This window comes from Martes martes, assembly GCF_963455335.1.
Source record: "Martes martes genome assembly, chromosome: 13".
Classification (NCBI taxonomy): domain Eukaryota; kingdom Metazoa; phylum Chordata; class Mammalia; order Carnivora; family Mustelidae; genus Martes; species Martes martes.
Window position 1 is genome coordinate 57,707,464 of NC_137901.1, and position 14,747 is coordinate 57,722,210.

A 14,747-nucleotide genomic window follows, 5' to 3' on the forward strand; every position below is an offset into this window, starting at 1 on the left:
TTTTAGAAAAGTCTACCTATCTTAAAGAATTTTTTCTAGTATTTCCTTTTAAGATATACTTATTTATTAGCGGAAGAGAGAGCATGAGCACAAGCAGGAGGGGCAGAAGGAGAGGGAGTGATAATCTCAAGCAGACTCCACACTGAGTCTGGAACTGTGTAGATCTCCATCTTGTGACTCTAAGATCACAACCTGGGGCGAAACCAGGAGTCAGAGAATTAACTGCCTGCACCACCCAAGCACCCCTTTAGTTTTTCTGTGGCTTAATTTTTATGTTTATTTCTTTGACCCAAATATCAACATTTTTAACTTGCCAAATTATTCTAAAATTTGTTCGGTGAGAATTGGAAAGGTAATTTGACAAAAGATGATGGACCAAAATTTATTATAAAGCTGTACAAAAAAGTATAAAAAATAAAATACTCAAATGCAAAAAACGCAAAACTATAGAATATTGGTACAAGAATGGAAAGACCAAGTACTGAAACAGACTAGAAACCCAGACTAGAAGACAGGTTTGGGTACATAAGGGAGTAAGAATGATATTAAAAATTGGCATTACAGGTAGGTGGGAAGAGTTAAATGTCAAAAGAAGTTAAAGGAAATAGCAGTGAGTATATTTTCTGATCTTGAAGCAGAGACAGTTTAAGCCTAAAAGAAAAGGAATGATTCATAAGGAAAATGCAAGCATAAAAATGTATTTTTGATAGTATGTTGTACAGTCTGGGCACCTGTGTTCATAGCATTATTCATAGTAGTCAAGAGGTGGAGACCACTTCAGTGTCCATCAGTGGATAAATGCATGAACTAATTGTGGTATATACATGCAGTGGATAGAATATTAGTTCAGCCTTTGAAAGGAAGGAAATTCTGACACATGCTGTAAGATGGGTAAACTTTGAAGACATGCTGAGTGAAATAAGCTGGTCATAAAAAAACAACTATTATAAAATTTCACTTATACATGGTATGTAGGCAGTTAAATTTATGGAGACAGAAAGTAAAGTGGTGGTTACCAGTGGCTGGGAAAAGTGAAAATGAGGAGTTATTGTTCAGTAGGTATAGAGCTTCAGTTGGAGCATGAAAAAGTTCTGAAGATAAATGGTGGCGATGCTTGCAGAACAGTGTGAAAATACTTAATGCCGCAGAACCATACACTTAGAAGAAATAACAAGTGATTGAGGATGTAGAGAAAAGGGAATCCTTGTGCATTGTTGGTGGGGATGTAACGGTGCAATCACTATGGGAAACAGCCTAGAGAGTCCTCAAAAAATTAAAAAGAGAGCTACTGTATGATTCAGCCATTCCAGTTCTAGGTGTCTTTCCAAAGAAAGTGAAAACACTAACTCAGAAAGATTTATGCACTTCCATGTTTATTGCAGCATTATTTGCAATAGCAAAGAAACAGAAACAACCTAAGTGTCCATTGATAACTGAACTAATGAAGATGTATGTGTGTACAATGAAATATTATTCAGCCCTTAAAAGAATGAAGTCTTGCCATTTGCAGCAACATGGTGGACCTTGAGGGCATTGCACTAAGTGAAATAAGTCAGATAGAGAAAGACAAATATCTCATATGATCTCACATGTGAAATTTAAAACAGAACAAAAACACAGAGCTCATAGATACAGAAAACATATTGCTGGTTGCCAGAGGTGGGAAGTGGGGTATAGGCAAAATAGGTGGAAGGTAAGTCGGCTTGTAAACAGATGGCTTCGCTGGTGAATTTTACCAAACATCCAAATAAATTAATACCAATTCTTCTCAAACTCTTCCACAAAATAGAACAGGAGGGAATTCCTTTTTTTTTTTTTTAAGATTTTATTTATTTGTTTGACAGAGATCATAAGTAGGCAGAGAGGCAGGCAGAGAGAGAGGGGGAAGCAGGCTCCCCGCTGAGTAGAGAGCCCAATGCGGGGCTCCATTTCAGGACCCTGGGATCACAACCTGAGCCGACAGCAGAGGCTTTAGCCCACTGAGTCACCCACGCGCCCCCAGGAGGGAATTCTTCCAAAATAATTTTATGGGGTCACTGTTACCGTGATACCAAAACCAGACAAGATAACGTAAGAAAAGAAAAATTGCCACCACTATCCCTGATGTGAATGTGCATACAAAACTTCTCAAAAATTATTAGCAAACCAAATTCAACAGTACGCTAAAGGATCATACATGATGATCAGATGGAGTTATTCCAGGTATATGGGGATGGATCAACATTCTCAAGTCAGCCAGTGTGATATATAGCACATTGAAAAATGAAGGGTAAAAATCATATCTCAATATATGCAGAAAAAGCATTTGACAAAATTCAACATCCACTTACAAAAAAAAAATATACTCAACAAAGTAGGTAGAGATGGAATGTGCCTCAACATAATAAAAGTCATATGTGACAGGCTCAGAGCTAACATCAGACAACTGTGGGAGGTTGAAACCATTTCATCTACAATCAGGAGCAAGACAAGGATGTCCATTCTTGCTGTTTTTTTCAACACGGTATAGGTAGTCCTGGCCAGAGCAGTTAGTCAAGAAAAAGAAATAAAAGACATCTAAATTGGAAAGGAGGAAGTGAAACTGTCATTGCAGATGACATGATAATATATATCGAAAACTCTACCAAAAAACTGTTAGATCTAGTAAATGAATTCAGTAAAGTTTTGGGATATAAAATCATAAAAAATCTGTTGCATTTCTGTATACTAATGAACTATAAGAAAGAAATCAGGAAACAGCTCCATTTACAGTTGCATCAAAAAGAAAAAATTACCCTAGAATAAATTTAACCAAAGAGGTGAGGCCCTGTATATTGAAAACCAGAAGTCGTTAATGAAAGCAGTTGAAGATGACACAAATGGAGACATATTCTGTATTGATGGATTGGAGGAATCAGTATTATTAATATGTCCATACTAGCCAAAGCACGCTATAGATGTAGTGCAATCCCTATCAAAATGCCAGTGGCATTTTTCATAGAAATAGAACAAACAAATTGTAAAATTTCTTTGGAATCACAAAAGACCTCAAGTAGCCAAGGTAGTCTTCAACAAGAACAAAGCTGAAGGCATCATGCTCCCTGATTCAAACTACGTTACAGAGCTATAGTAATTAAAAAGGCATAAAAAGAGGCACAGAGGTCACTGGAGCAGAATAGAGAACCCAGAAATAAACTCATGCATACATGGTCAGTTAATTTACAACAGAGGAGGCAAGAATATACAAGGGGGAAAGGACAGTATCTCCAGTAAATGGTCTGGGAAAACTGGACTGCTATCTTATACCCTAAGCAAAAATCCACTCAAAGAGCATAAGTCATGAAAATTCCATAAAATTTCATAAATTCTAGGAATTCTAGGAATTCCATAAAAAAATTCCTAGAACAAAACCGGTGTTAAGCTCCTTGACATAGGTTTTGGCAATGATATTTTGAATCTGACGCCAAAGGTAAAAGCAAAGATAAACAAGTGAGACTACATCAAATTAAAAGGCTTCTGCACAGCATAGGAAACCATCAACAAAATGAAAAGGCAACCTACTGAATGGGAGAAAATATTTTTTAAATCATGTATCTGATAGGGACTAATATCTAGAAGATATAAAGAACTCCTACAACTCTAGCAAAAAAGAAAACAATGCTATTTAAGAGTGGGAAGAAGATCTGAATAGACGTTTTTTCCAAAGACGACCTGCAAGTTGCCAACAGGTATACAAAAGGATGCTCAACACCATTAATCATTAGGGAAATGTAAATGAAAGCTACAATAAGATACTGCTCACACCTGTTGGAATGGCTGTTATCAGAAAGACAGGAAGTAAGTATTGTTGCATGTATGGAGAACAGGAAACCCTCCTTGTGTGCTGTTGGTGGGAATATAAATTGGTGTAGCCACTATGGAAAATAGTATGAAGGTTCCTCAAGAAATTAAAATAGAACTATCATATGATCTAAGAATTCCACTTTGGGGCATCTATGCAAAGAAAACAAAATACTTGGACATATATTTGCACTTCCATGCTTATTACATTATTGTTATAATAGCCAATATATGAAAAGAACCTATTTGTTCATGGATGGATGAATGGATAAAGAAATTATGGTATGTACAATAGAGGAGAAATTCTTCTTTTTTTTTTTTTTTTTTAAAGATTTTATTTATTTATCTGACATAGAGAGATCACAAGTAGGCAGAGAGGCAGGCGGAGAGAGGGGAGAAAGCAGGCTACCCGCCAAGCAGAGAGCCTGACTCGGGACTCGATCCCAGAACCCTGAGACCATGACCTGAGCCAAAGGCAGAGGCTTAACCCACTGAGCCACCCAGGTGCCCCGAGAAATTCTTCTTTTACACTTTAAGGCTTTACAGCTGGACTAAGAATTAAATTTATGTGAGACAGATTAACAGGAGAAAAAGCCCAAAATTTTGTTATGTACTGATGGAGGCCCAGTAATGAAATGAGATCCAAGAAATGGGCAAGGCAGGCAGTTTTTATACTTTTTAGACAAAGACAGTAAATTTGTGAGGAATTGGGAGGATGAAGAAAACATGTTTGGGAACTTTATGTAGTAGGAATTTTAAGTGAAATTTGGGCTGAGGTAGTAGATTTATTTCTACAGCTTTTTCATTTTTGAAGTCCCTATCGCTGATGATAAGGATGCCTTTTCACTTAGTACAGGGAGGGTGCCTTTTATATGGGAGATATATTTCCTGCTTTCAGACACACAAAAGAGTGTGTAGGTATCTGTCCGTGCACTTTCCCAAGTAGCTGCAATTCAAAATAATATGCCGTTGTGGTAGATTTTGGGTGGCCTTACCTTGGCCCCTACAACACACACACACACACACACACACACGAATATCATTCAGCAATAAAAAAGAATGAATTTGTGACAACATGGGAGCTCCATAAGGACAGTTTGTTAAGTGAAATAAGTCAGACAAAAAGGCAAACACTGTATGATCTCTCTTAAATTTGGGATCTGAAAAAAGAAAAACCAGCAACAACAACCAGCAAAAAAAAAGTTCATGGATAAAGACAATAGTAGTTGCTAGAGGTGGGGGTAAATAGTGAAGGGGGTCAGATCGTTTAAGATAAAATTAAAAAATAAAAACAGTCAAATAAGTCATAAAGATGTAATGTACAGCATGGTGACAGCATAATATACAGCATGGATAATACTGTATTGCCAATTTGAAAGTTCCTAAGAGTAAATCTTAAAATTTCTCATTATGAGAAAAATAATTTGCAACTGTGTATGGTGACAGATGTTAACTAGACTTACTATGATCATTTCACAATATATACAAATACTGAATTGTTATGTTTTATGTTTGAAACTAATGTAATGTTACATGTCAATTATACCTCTATAAAAAAATAGAGTGGTAAATTCTATATTACCTATATTTTACCACAATTTAAATTTTATATATGTTTTAAATTTGTTATGTGTAATTACGTATGCATAGTTATAATTACTATAATTTAACCACAATTTAAATTATTATAATTTAAATTTAAATTACATGTAATTACGTATATAAACAGGCATACTTCATTCTCTTGCACTTTGCTTTATTGCACTTTGCAGACATTGCTTTTTTTTTTTTTTACAAATTAGATGTTATGGCAACCTTGTGTGGAGCAGGTCTGTCAGTGCCATTTTTCCAACAGCCATTTGCTCACTTTGTGTCTTTGTATCACATTCTGGTAAGTCTTGCAGTATCTCAGACTTCCATTATTTGTCATAGTGATCTGTGATCAGTGATTACAACTCCAAACTCAGATGATGGTTAGCTGTTTTTAGCAAGAAAGTATATTTTTAATTAAGGTATATCCATTTTTTCAACTTAATAGACTACAGTACAGTGTAAAACAACTTTCATGTGCACTGGAAAACCACCTGGAACTTTTTTTAATTGAAATAAAAGTCATGGGCACCTGAGTGGCTCAGTGGGTTAAACCCTCTGCCTTCGGCTCGGGTTGTGATCTCAGGGTCCTGGGATTGAGTCCCGCGTCGGGCTCTCTGCTCGGCGGGGAGCCTGCTTCCTCCTCTCTCTATGCCTGCCTCTCTGCCTACTTGTGATCTTTCTCTGTGTGTCAAATAAATAAATATCTTAAAAAAAGAAATAAAATTCACATATGATTCCTATTTTAGCCATTTTAAAGTACACAGTTCTGTGGTTTTAGGTATATTCACAATGTTGTGCAACCATCACCATTACCTAATTGTAGACCATTTTTAATTACCCAAAAGGAAACCTGTTTTCCCTCTACTCCGAGCCCCTGGCAGCCACTAAAGACAGCTTTTTAAAAAGTGGTATTTATCTCCCTTCCAGATATTCTGATTCAGTAGTTCTAAAGATAAAGCTAGATCTCTGTATCTTAAAAACAACAACAACAACAAACCATTCTGCTTTGCTTCTGGTAGTCAGGTAAGTTTGAATTGCCGGGTGGCATAAGCCCAAAAGAAGAGCATATTTTGGGGCACCTGAGTGACTCAGCGGGTTAAAGCCTCTGCCTTCCGCTCAGGTCATGGTCCCAGGGTCCTGGGATCGAGCCCCGCATCGCTCTCTCTGCTCAGCGGGGAGCCTGCTTCCTCCTCTCTCTCTGCCTGCCTCTCTTCCTACTTGTGATCTCTCTGTCAAATAAATAAATAAAATCTTTAAAAAAAAAAAAAAGAGCATATTTTGAGTAAATTGAAATGTTCTAGAAGCCATAATGTGAATCAAAGAGGATCTCATCAAAGATAAAAATAAATGCCAACACAGTTTGATTGTCTTTAACTTAAAAGTCGGTTTTAGGCAGGGTTGAAGTGAGGGAAATAAACCATTTTATAAAATGTCAGCTTGTTGCATCTGTGTTTAGATTTCAGTTAACTTTTACTCCATGTGGTCTGTATTCATCCATTGCTAAGTTTTGGTTTCAGTACTTTGTTCTGCTTATTTTCTCTTGGGTGTTTTTTTCCCCTGACTTTTTTTTAGAACTTCTGCTTATCTTAGCCCATTTAGAGGAAAGCTTCCCCTCTTCCTGCCACCAATATCATAGTAAAAATGCTTTTAAAGGATGAGTACTAATTGCCAAGTAGGTACGGAGCTGTATGTAGTAGTAAAGCTAAGCATATCTGATAATTGGGAAAGATTTGCTGACAGACTGAGTTTGATACCTTTTCGTTTTATAGCTAGAAGCCAGAGACAAATTCTAGTATTTTGTTATATACCTGTGAAGAATTTTGGAGTCAAACTTATAATTTGGAAAATAGAGTGACTAGACTTATAATTGGAAGGTAAAGTAACTAGAGCTAACAAAAAATAATGTTTAAAGCATTGATTCTGAGGGTCCAGGGCTCAATGAATGCTATAAAACTATAAAGTGATCTCAAAATACAGAATTTTCTTAAGTTTCTTTAAAGGAATACTTCTGTGGATTTTCACTTTTACTTTATGTAATCTTTTATGTCCATAGCATATAACTTCACAAATTCCATCATCTACTTTTGTTCTCCAGAGTTCTCTTCCAGCCATACTACCAACTATGGGTGGTTTTTTTGTTTTGGGGGGTTTTTTTGTTTGTTTTTTGGGTTGTTTTCCCCCCTCTCCTCCCTATCTTGCCAGTAGTCTACCAGTAGTCTTTTTTTCTTCCTGGATTTTTTCCTTTAACCCTCATTTGTTTTATCATGTTGAGTAGCTTTTCCCTACACACTGCTCTTAGGCTTATTTCCTTCTTGATTAGTTTTTCAAAGCATTTCCTCAATAAAGTTTGGCTTCTTTCTATGGGCGATTTTGTATTCTCTGCTAGGAAGATAAAGTTTTCTCCAAATTGTTAGCCTTAGGATGAAGACAAAGTCATAAACAAAAAAGAGCAACTTAACTACAGTTTCCTGAAGAATCAGTTTTGTTATTATACTAAGAAGTCTGTCAAGCAAGACTTGACATTGCAGTTACCTCAGCCTTGAAGAAGGATGCTTATCTTTATCATTATTCATGTTGAGTTAGCTGTGTTGTTTGAATCTGCCCTTCTTGTTATTAAATTATAACTTAACATTAATTTAGTCTAGACATTGCTACTGGCTAAATTAGTTGTACTTGCTTGGTTAAACTTTACATTGTGGGTAGTGATAAGCATTTTTATCAATAGTTCTTGGCAAATTTCCAGGAACTGGATTTTTTTAGGTATGCGTGCATTGTGTCCCAAAAATGGATTGGTCGGACTCCTTTTGCTAAGGCAAATGCATATGTAATCCAAAAAAGTGTGCTTATAGAATATTTTTCTACTGGAAAGAAGGATTGAGTAAGGTAGATGGATACCATCTTACATAGTTCAAGAGATTTAAGATACAGTAGTTTTCTTACAGTTACGTGATTCTCTTCCTCATCCCTCACCCTCCCCACCCCACATCAGAAGCAGTTTCTAGAGATTCCAATGAAGAGGCTTTGAAAAATCAGTTTGGAAAATACTGTTTAAAGTTCTACTTAAAGGTAAAGAATTGTGTAAAACTACAGTTGTTTTTTACTTACAGTCTGAAAGAAATATAATCCGTGGTTTGCAGGCTTCTTTTAAGACTGTTTTAAACTTAAAAATCTAGGGGCGCCTGGGTGGCTCAGTGGATTAAGGCCTCTGTCTTCGGCTCTAGTCATGGTCCCAGGGTCCTGGGATTGGAGCCCCGCATCCAATCCTGCTCTCTGCTCAGCAGGGAGCCTGCTTCTCTTCCTCTCTCTTTGCCTGCCTCTCTGCCTGCTTGTGATCTATGTCTGTCAAATAAATAAATAAAATCTTTAAAAAAAAATAAACTTAAAAATCTACAGAGGGCGGTAATTGAGGAAGCAACAAATTTTCTATCTAGAGTGGAGGGAAAAATAACTTCCAGAGAAGCCAGTGTTAAAGGTGATAATTAAGAGGCAGTCACCAGAAACTAATAGTTGCTGCATATACTTTCCACAAAAATGGAAACAGATCAATCAAAGAGAAGAAAGCTGTGGAGCATTTATGGCCTAGTAACAATCAGTAGAATAAAATAAATATGATACCAGTGTTTGAGTGCTTTTTAGGATCAATTTTGTCAGTTAAAGTACTCTCACAAAGAGTTATCTTGTGAAGAAAAGAAATAACAGTTAAAAAAAATTTTAATGATACTCTCAGGCTGCTTAATGTAGGTATTTTTTAAATTAACATGATATTTCACACACCCACATGCATGCATTTAATGTAAACATATGTATGGTTTAATATGGTAGAGAAATACCCGGTCTCAGATTATGAAGTGAGTCTTTATGAGAACTTTTATAATACCAGTAAAAATACTCACTAATTTGTTTTGAAATTTTCCTAATGGTAAGAACCACTGGGATACTTACTAAAAGTACAAATTCTTGATTCTATTTCAACCTATTAAATGTGTATTTTAACAAGCACGTCAGGAAATTTTTATTAAGTAGGCCTACATTAAACTGAAAACCTTTTGCACAGCAGAGCGAACAGTGGAAAAGGCAAGCCTTTGGAATGAGAGAAAATATTTGCCATACATTAAGGGATTAATGTCCAAAATACGTACAACTCAGTGGCAAACAAACTCAATTTAAAAATGGACAAAGGACCTGAATATTTCTCCAAAGAAGGCACACAAATGGCCAAGTAAATGAAAAGGTGCTCAACATCACTAATCATAAGAGAAATGGAAATCAAAACCATGATGAGATCTCACCTTATACCTGTTAGGATGGCTGTTACCAAAAAGACGAGATAGCAAGAGTTGGTGACCATATGGTGGGAAAGGTCCCTTATACGCTCTTGTTGGAATGTAAGTTGGTGCAGCCTCTATGGAAAAGAGCATGGGGGTTCCTCACAAAAAATGTAACTGCTGTTGGATCCAGCAATCCTATTTTTTAGTATATATCTAAAGGAAATGAAATCAGTACCTCTAAGTAGTATTTCTGTTCATGTGTGTTGCAGCATTAGTTGTGATAGCCAAGTATAGAATCAGCCTTAGTATCTGTTGATGAATGAGTGGATAAAGAAAATACGGTCTGTGTATTTACAATGGAATATCGTTCAGCCATCGAAAAAAGGAAGTCCTTCCATATGAGCCAACATGGATGAACTTGGAAGACATTACATTAAGTGAGATAAGCCAGAGACAGAAAGATAAATACTGTATGATCTCACTTATGTGTGGAATCTTAAAAATGAACTCACAGAAGCAAAGAGTAGAATGGTCATTGTTGGGGATTGGAGGAAATGGGGAGATGTACAGCATGCTGACTATAGTTAATAATGTATTATATTTGAAATTTTCTAAGAGTATAGACTTATGTGCTCTTACTGTACACACATAGATAAAATGTTGAGTTAATTATGATGTAAATGTTTTAATTAGCTTGATTGTGGTAATAATTTCATATATATATGTATACACACACACATATATATTATGTATGTATGTATGTATAGATATATAAAGTTACACATTTTATACCTTAGATATATATGGTGTTTATCAGTTAATACCTCAGTAAAGCCAGGGGGGAAAAGATGATGCGGTGTGATGAGAGTGTACATTTTTGCCTCATTGTTGATCTTAGGAGACAAAGCATTCAAGTTCTACTCTGTTACTGGGAGTTGTTTGCCATTGATGAGTATTAACTTTTATCAGATGCTTTTTCTGTATTTGTTGAGACTATCTTTTTTTTTTTCGCTTTTAGTCTGTTAACAGAGTGAATTGCATAGATTGATTTTCACACATTAAGCTGACCTTCAATTACTGGGATAAATCCCACTTGTCATGATGGATTGTCCTTTATATATATAGCTGAATTTAAATTCCTAATATTTCATTGAAGATTTTTTGGTATATGATCATGAGCTTTTATATTGATCTGTAGTTTGTTTGTGTCTAAGTAGGCTCTGCACACATCATGGAGCCCAACATAAAGCTTGAACTCACAACCCTAAGATCAAGACCTAAGCTGAGATCAAGAGTCCGGCAGTTAACTGACTGAGCCACCCATGCGCCCCAATTATTTTAAATTTATTAATGTTTGTTTTTGACCCATGACATGGCCTATCTCGGTGAATATTATGTGTGCCCTTGAGAATGAATATTTTCTTGTAACTGGGCAGATTTTTGTACAAATGTCAGTTAGATCCAGTTGACTTGAATTGATGGCATTTTTCAGTTCTTTTATATGCATTTTGATTTTCTGTCTTATTGAGAGTAGTTGGAGCTTTCAACTATAATTATGAATTTGTCTATTTCTCCTCTCAGTTTTGTCAGTTTTTACTTCCTGTATTTTGAAGCTCTGTTGCTAGTTGCATACACATTTAGTGAACTGATCCTTTTATCAGTGTGTAATATGTAAAATTCCCTCTGAGATCTGTTTTGTCTGATATTAATGTAGTTACTCTAGCTTTCCTTTGATTAGTGCTTGCATGGCATATCATTTTTCCATTCTTTTACTTTTAACCCACCTATATTATACATTTGGAGTAAGTCTCTTGTAAATAGCTTAGAGTATGGTCATTTCCCTCTTTTCTTCTGATAGTCTCCTTTTTTTTTTTCTTTTCAATTTTCTGTCTGTCTATCTGTCTGTCTATATAATTCCAGCTCAGTTAACATACAGTGTTACAGTAGTTTCAGGTATACAGTCTGACAGTTTTTTTAAGTTGGTGTGTTTAGTTAATTTGCATTTCATATCATTATTGGTTTGTTTGGATTAGGTCTACCACTGTTTTGTTTGTTCCTTCTGTTTTTCATTCCTCAGTTTTTCTTTTCCTGCCTTCTGTTTGGTTATTTGTACATTTTAAGATATTCGGTTTTAGTTTACCTAATGTGATTTTGATTATCATTTGTGTATCATTTGTATATTCGTTGCTCCAGCAGTTACATTATATAGCATGGGCTCAGAACCTAAGTGTATATTAAATGTTTAATATTTATGGATTGAAGTAATATTTTTAGAATCTAATTTTGATTTTGATTATTCTGAGATTTTCCAAATAAAGTTATTGAAAGACAATATAAGCTTTTTCTGACATACAGTCCATTAATAGAATATTATTGCTATGTATAATTTTCTTAAAAATATTCAAGACAGTACTGCATTCACCAGTAACTTGCTTTGCTTGATCTACAAAGGAGATGATGCTTTATCTTTATAGTTTCACCTAGACTAATGCCTGTTGATATTATGCAGATCATTCTGCTTTGGAGTCAGAATTTTTCTGTTTATATATGACTCATAACTGTAACTCTGTAAGCTTTACACAAGGCTAGATTTGAGGGTGGTGCTATGTTTAAATGATTTCTGTTTAAATGGTTATAGTTGGAACAGTTCAAAGATCCGAAGGTAAACTTTGCATCATGTGTGTAGTATCAAAAAGATTTCTTTATTCAAGTTTATTTCCTCCTCTATAAATGAAAGATTTTAACTATTTGAATTCTGGCAGTTTTTTTTCTTTTGGAATGTATTCTAATTTGGCTGTGTTCAGATTTATTTAATATAGTTTTGATAATTTACAAGTTAAGTCATTCATTGAAGGGATTTGGGGGTTTGTTTCACCTATTGAAATGAAACATTTTAAAGCACCAGTAGAACAATTAGAAGAGCACCGAAGATGTTATTAATCCTCTGTTCAAGGTGTCTGGGTTTTAATAATTCATATAGATGCTAGAACTTAGCTTACTTAGACCTGTAATATCCATGTATAGGAAATATATTGCATGAAATAATTAAAAATTAGACTTAACAGTCATTCTGTTTAATGTTGTGGTCTAAGTAATGCTCCTGTTGGCCAGCAACTTCAGTCTGTCCCAGTGCTGTGCAGTAGAGCTCTCTGTCATAATAGAAATAAATATATGTCTGTATTGGACAGTATTTACTTTAATTTTAGTTCATTTAACTTTCAGCAGCCACATGTAGCTAATGGGTCATTAGACAGCAATACTGGTCTAGTCTCATGGCTTCCCTTTTTATATGTAAAACTCCCTTCTTGAAATTTTTTTGTATTTCAAGTGTAAGCTTGTATGTAAGCTTAAGCTTCTAAGAAGGTTCTTGACCTGTTGCAGAACAGGAAACAGAAGACAGAGCAAATTAGAAAGAAAGTGGTATATGACATGATAATTACAGTATGATAAACATTAAGCAAATGAATAGGTAGATAAAATGACTAACTGCCTGGGAATGTCTGGGAGTTGAGTGATGAATAAACACTCCAGGAATTTTAAGTAGGAATGGTTTCAAAATTTAAGTTAATTTAAAAAGAAATTAGATATTATAAAATTGCAATCAAACCTATCAGATTCTTCGTTGGGTCTTTAGAAGTAAATTCCAGAGCAATGCAGAACTGCCAGAGAATCTGCTACAACCTTCTATCTCTAGAAACAGGCTGAAATTACAAACCCTTTGTTACTGCTTTCACTTCTACTACTTGTTGTTCCTTGGAAAACTGCATATTAGATATTAGTTTAGAGAAGGTGGGAAGAAATCTAAAATTATTTCTCTTCCTTTCAGAGACAAGCTGAGTGGACTTTAATTAGATGTGCAAATTCTTAAATGACAACTTAATTTAGGCTAGGACTTACAGAGACAGAGAGTAACAAATTGCATTAATTGTGGTATATACCTTTAAGTAGATTTCATTGCGTATGTATACAAATAACTCTTATATATCCATTCTTTACAGATCCAGGATGAGAAGATTGATAAGAAGCTAGCTGAACAGCTATAAGATGCCCAAATCTGGGTTCACGAAACCAGTTCAGAGTGAAAATTCTGACAGTGACAGCAATATGGTAGAAAAACCATATGGAAGAAAGGTATACGATTATACTAAAGATGTGTTGACTCTTTTGAAATTGGGAAAAACTCCCCATTTAGTATTTTTAGTAATTACCCATAAAATAAAAAGCAGTTGGATGCCAGATAAATCCAAGCCATTTATCTAAAACCTTTAGAATTAAATTGGATTCCTAGGAAAAAGATTGTCTTTCATTCGCTGAGATAACACAGTTACTAATGTGGCATATTTACTTAAATAATCATTGAAAGAGTGTGGGAAAAAAAAAAAATCCAAGACCTCACAATCATTTGGCATTTCTTTCTCCACCTCCTGACCCCCAGTAGCAAAAAACACATACACAGTAGCAGTTCCAATTTCCATGTGTTAACCTTGGATAAATTTACATAACTTTTCCAGCCTCAGTGTCTCTCTCTGTATTGGAGGACACATACTTTAGAGAATTGTGACGGTGAAATGGCATAAGTATGGTGCCTAATGCAATACTTGTTACATACTATGTGCTTAGTAAATGTTAACAGTTTTTGTTGTTTATTATTAGTCATTGCCAATGACCTGTGATTCTTTTTATGTCTATCCTTCTTCATTCCTATTTAATTTAGGCCCTCAAAACCTTCATTTAGATTTCTGCAGTTGTCTCCTAACTGGTATCACTCTCCTTTATCTAGTTCATTTTATACATTATCTTTGGATTTTCCTTTTTGTTTTTTTGTTTTTTCTTTGAAGTGTTTTTCCCCCTAAGCCATTTTCTTATTGAAGGACATCTGAAATGTTTCCGGTTTTTGGCAAATATGAATACAGCTGTGATGAACATTTGTACATAGATCTTTTTTTTTTAATCTCTTTATTGAGGTATAATTTATATACCCTTAAAATTCAATCATTTAGTGTATAATTCAGTGATTTTTTAGTAAATTTATAAAGTTGTGCAGCCATCATCACAGGCCAGTTTACA

The 14,747-nt window shown here is 35.1% G+C and overlaps 1 protein-coding gene across 4 annotated transcripts in view; it reads left to right on the top strand.

The window, feature by feature from the left end:
* ANKRD12 (ankyrin repeat domain 12) overlaps positions 1-14,747 on the top strand; it is a 124,209-nt gene that overhangs the window by 16,860 nt on the left and 92,602 nt on the right. For all 4 annotated transcript variants that reach the window (XM_080822252.1, XM_080822250.1, XM_080822251.1 and 1 more), the window contains exon 2: positions 13,679-13,811. Coding sequence is in view for 2 of the 4 variants with exons in the window: in XM_080822250.1 (XP_080678376.1) it covers positions 13,725-13,811 (87 nt within the window). In the remaining 2 variants the exon portion in view is untranslated. The remainder of the gene's footprint in view (positions 1-13,678; positions 13,812-14,747) is intronic.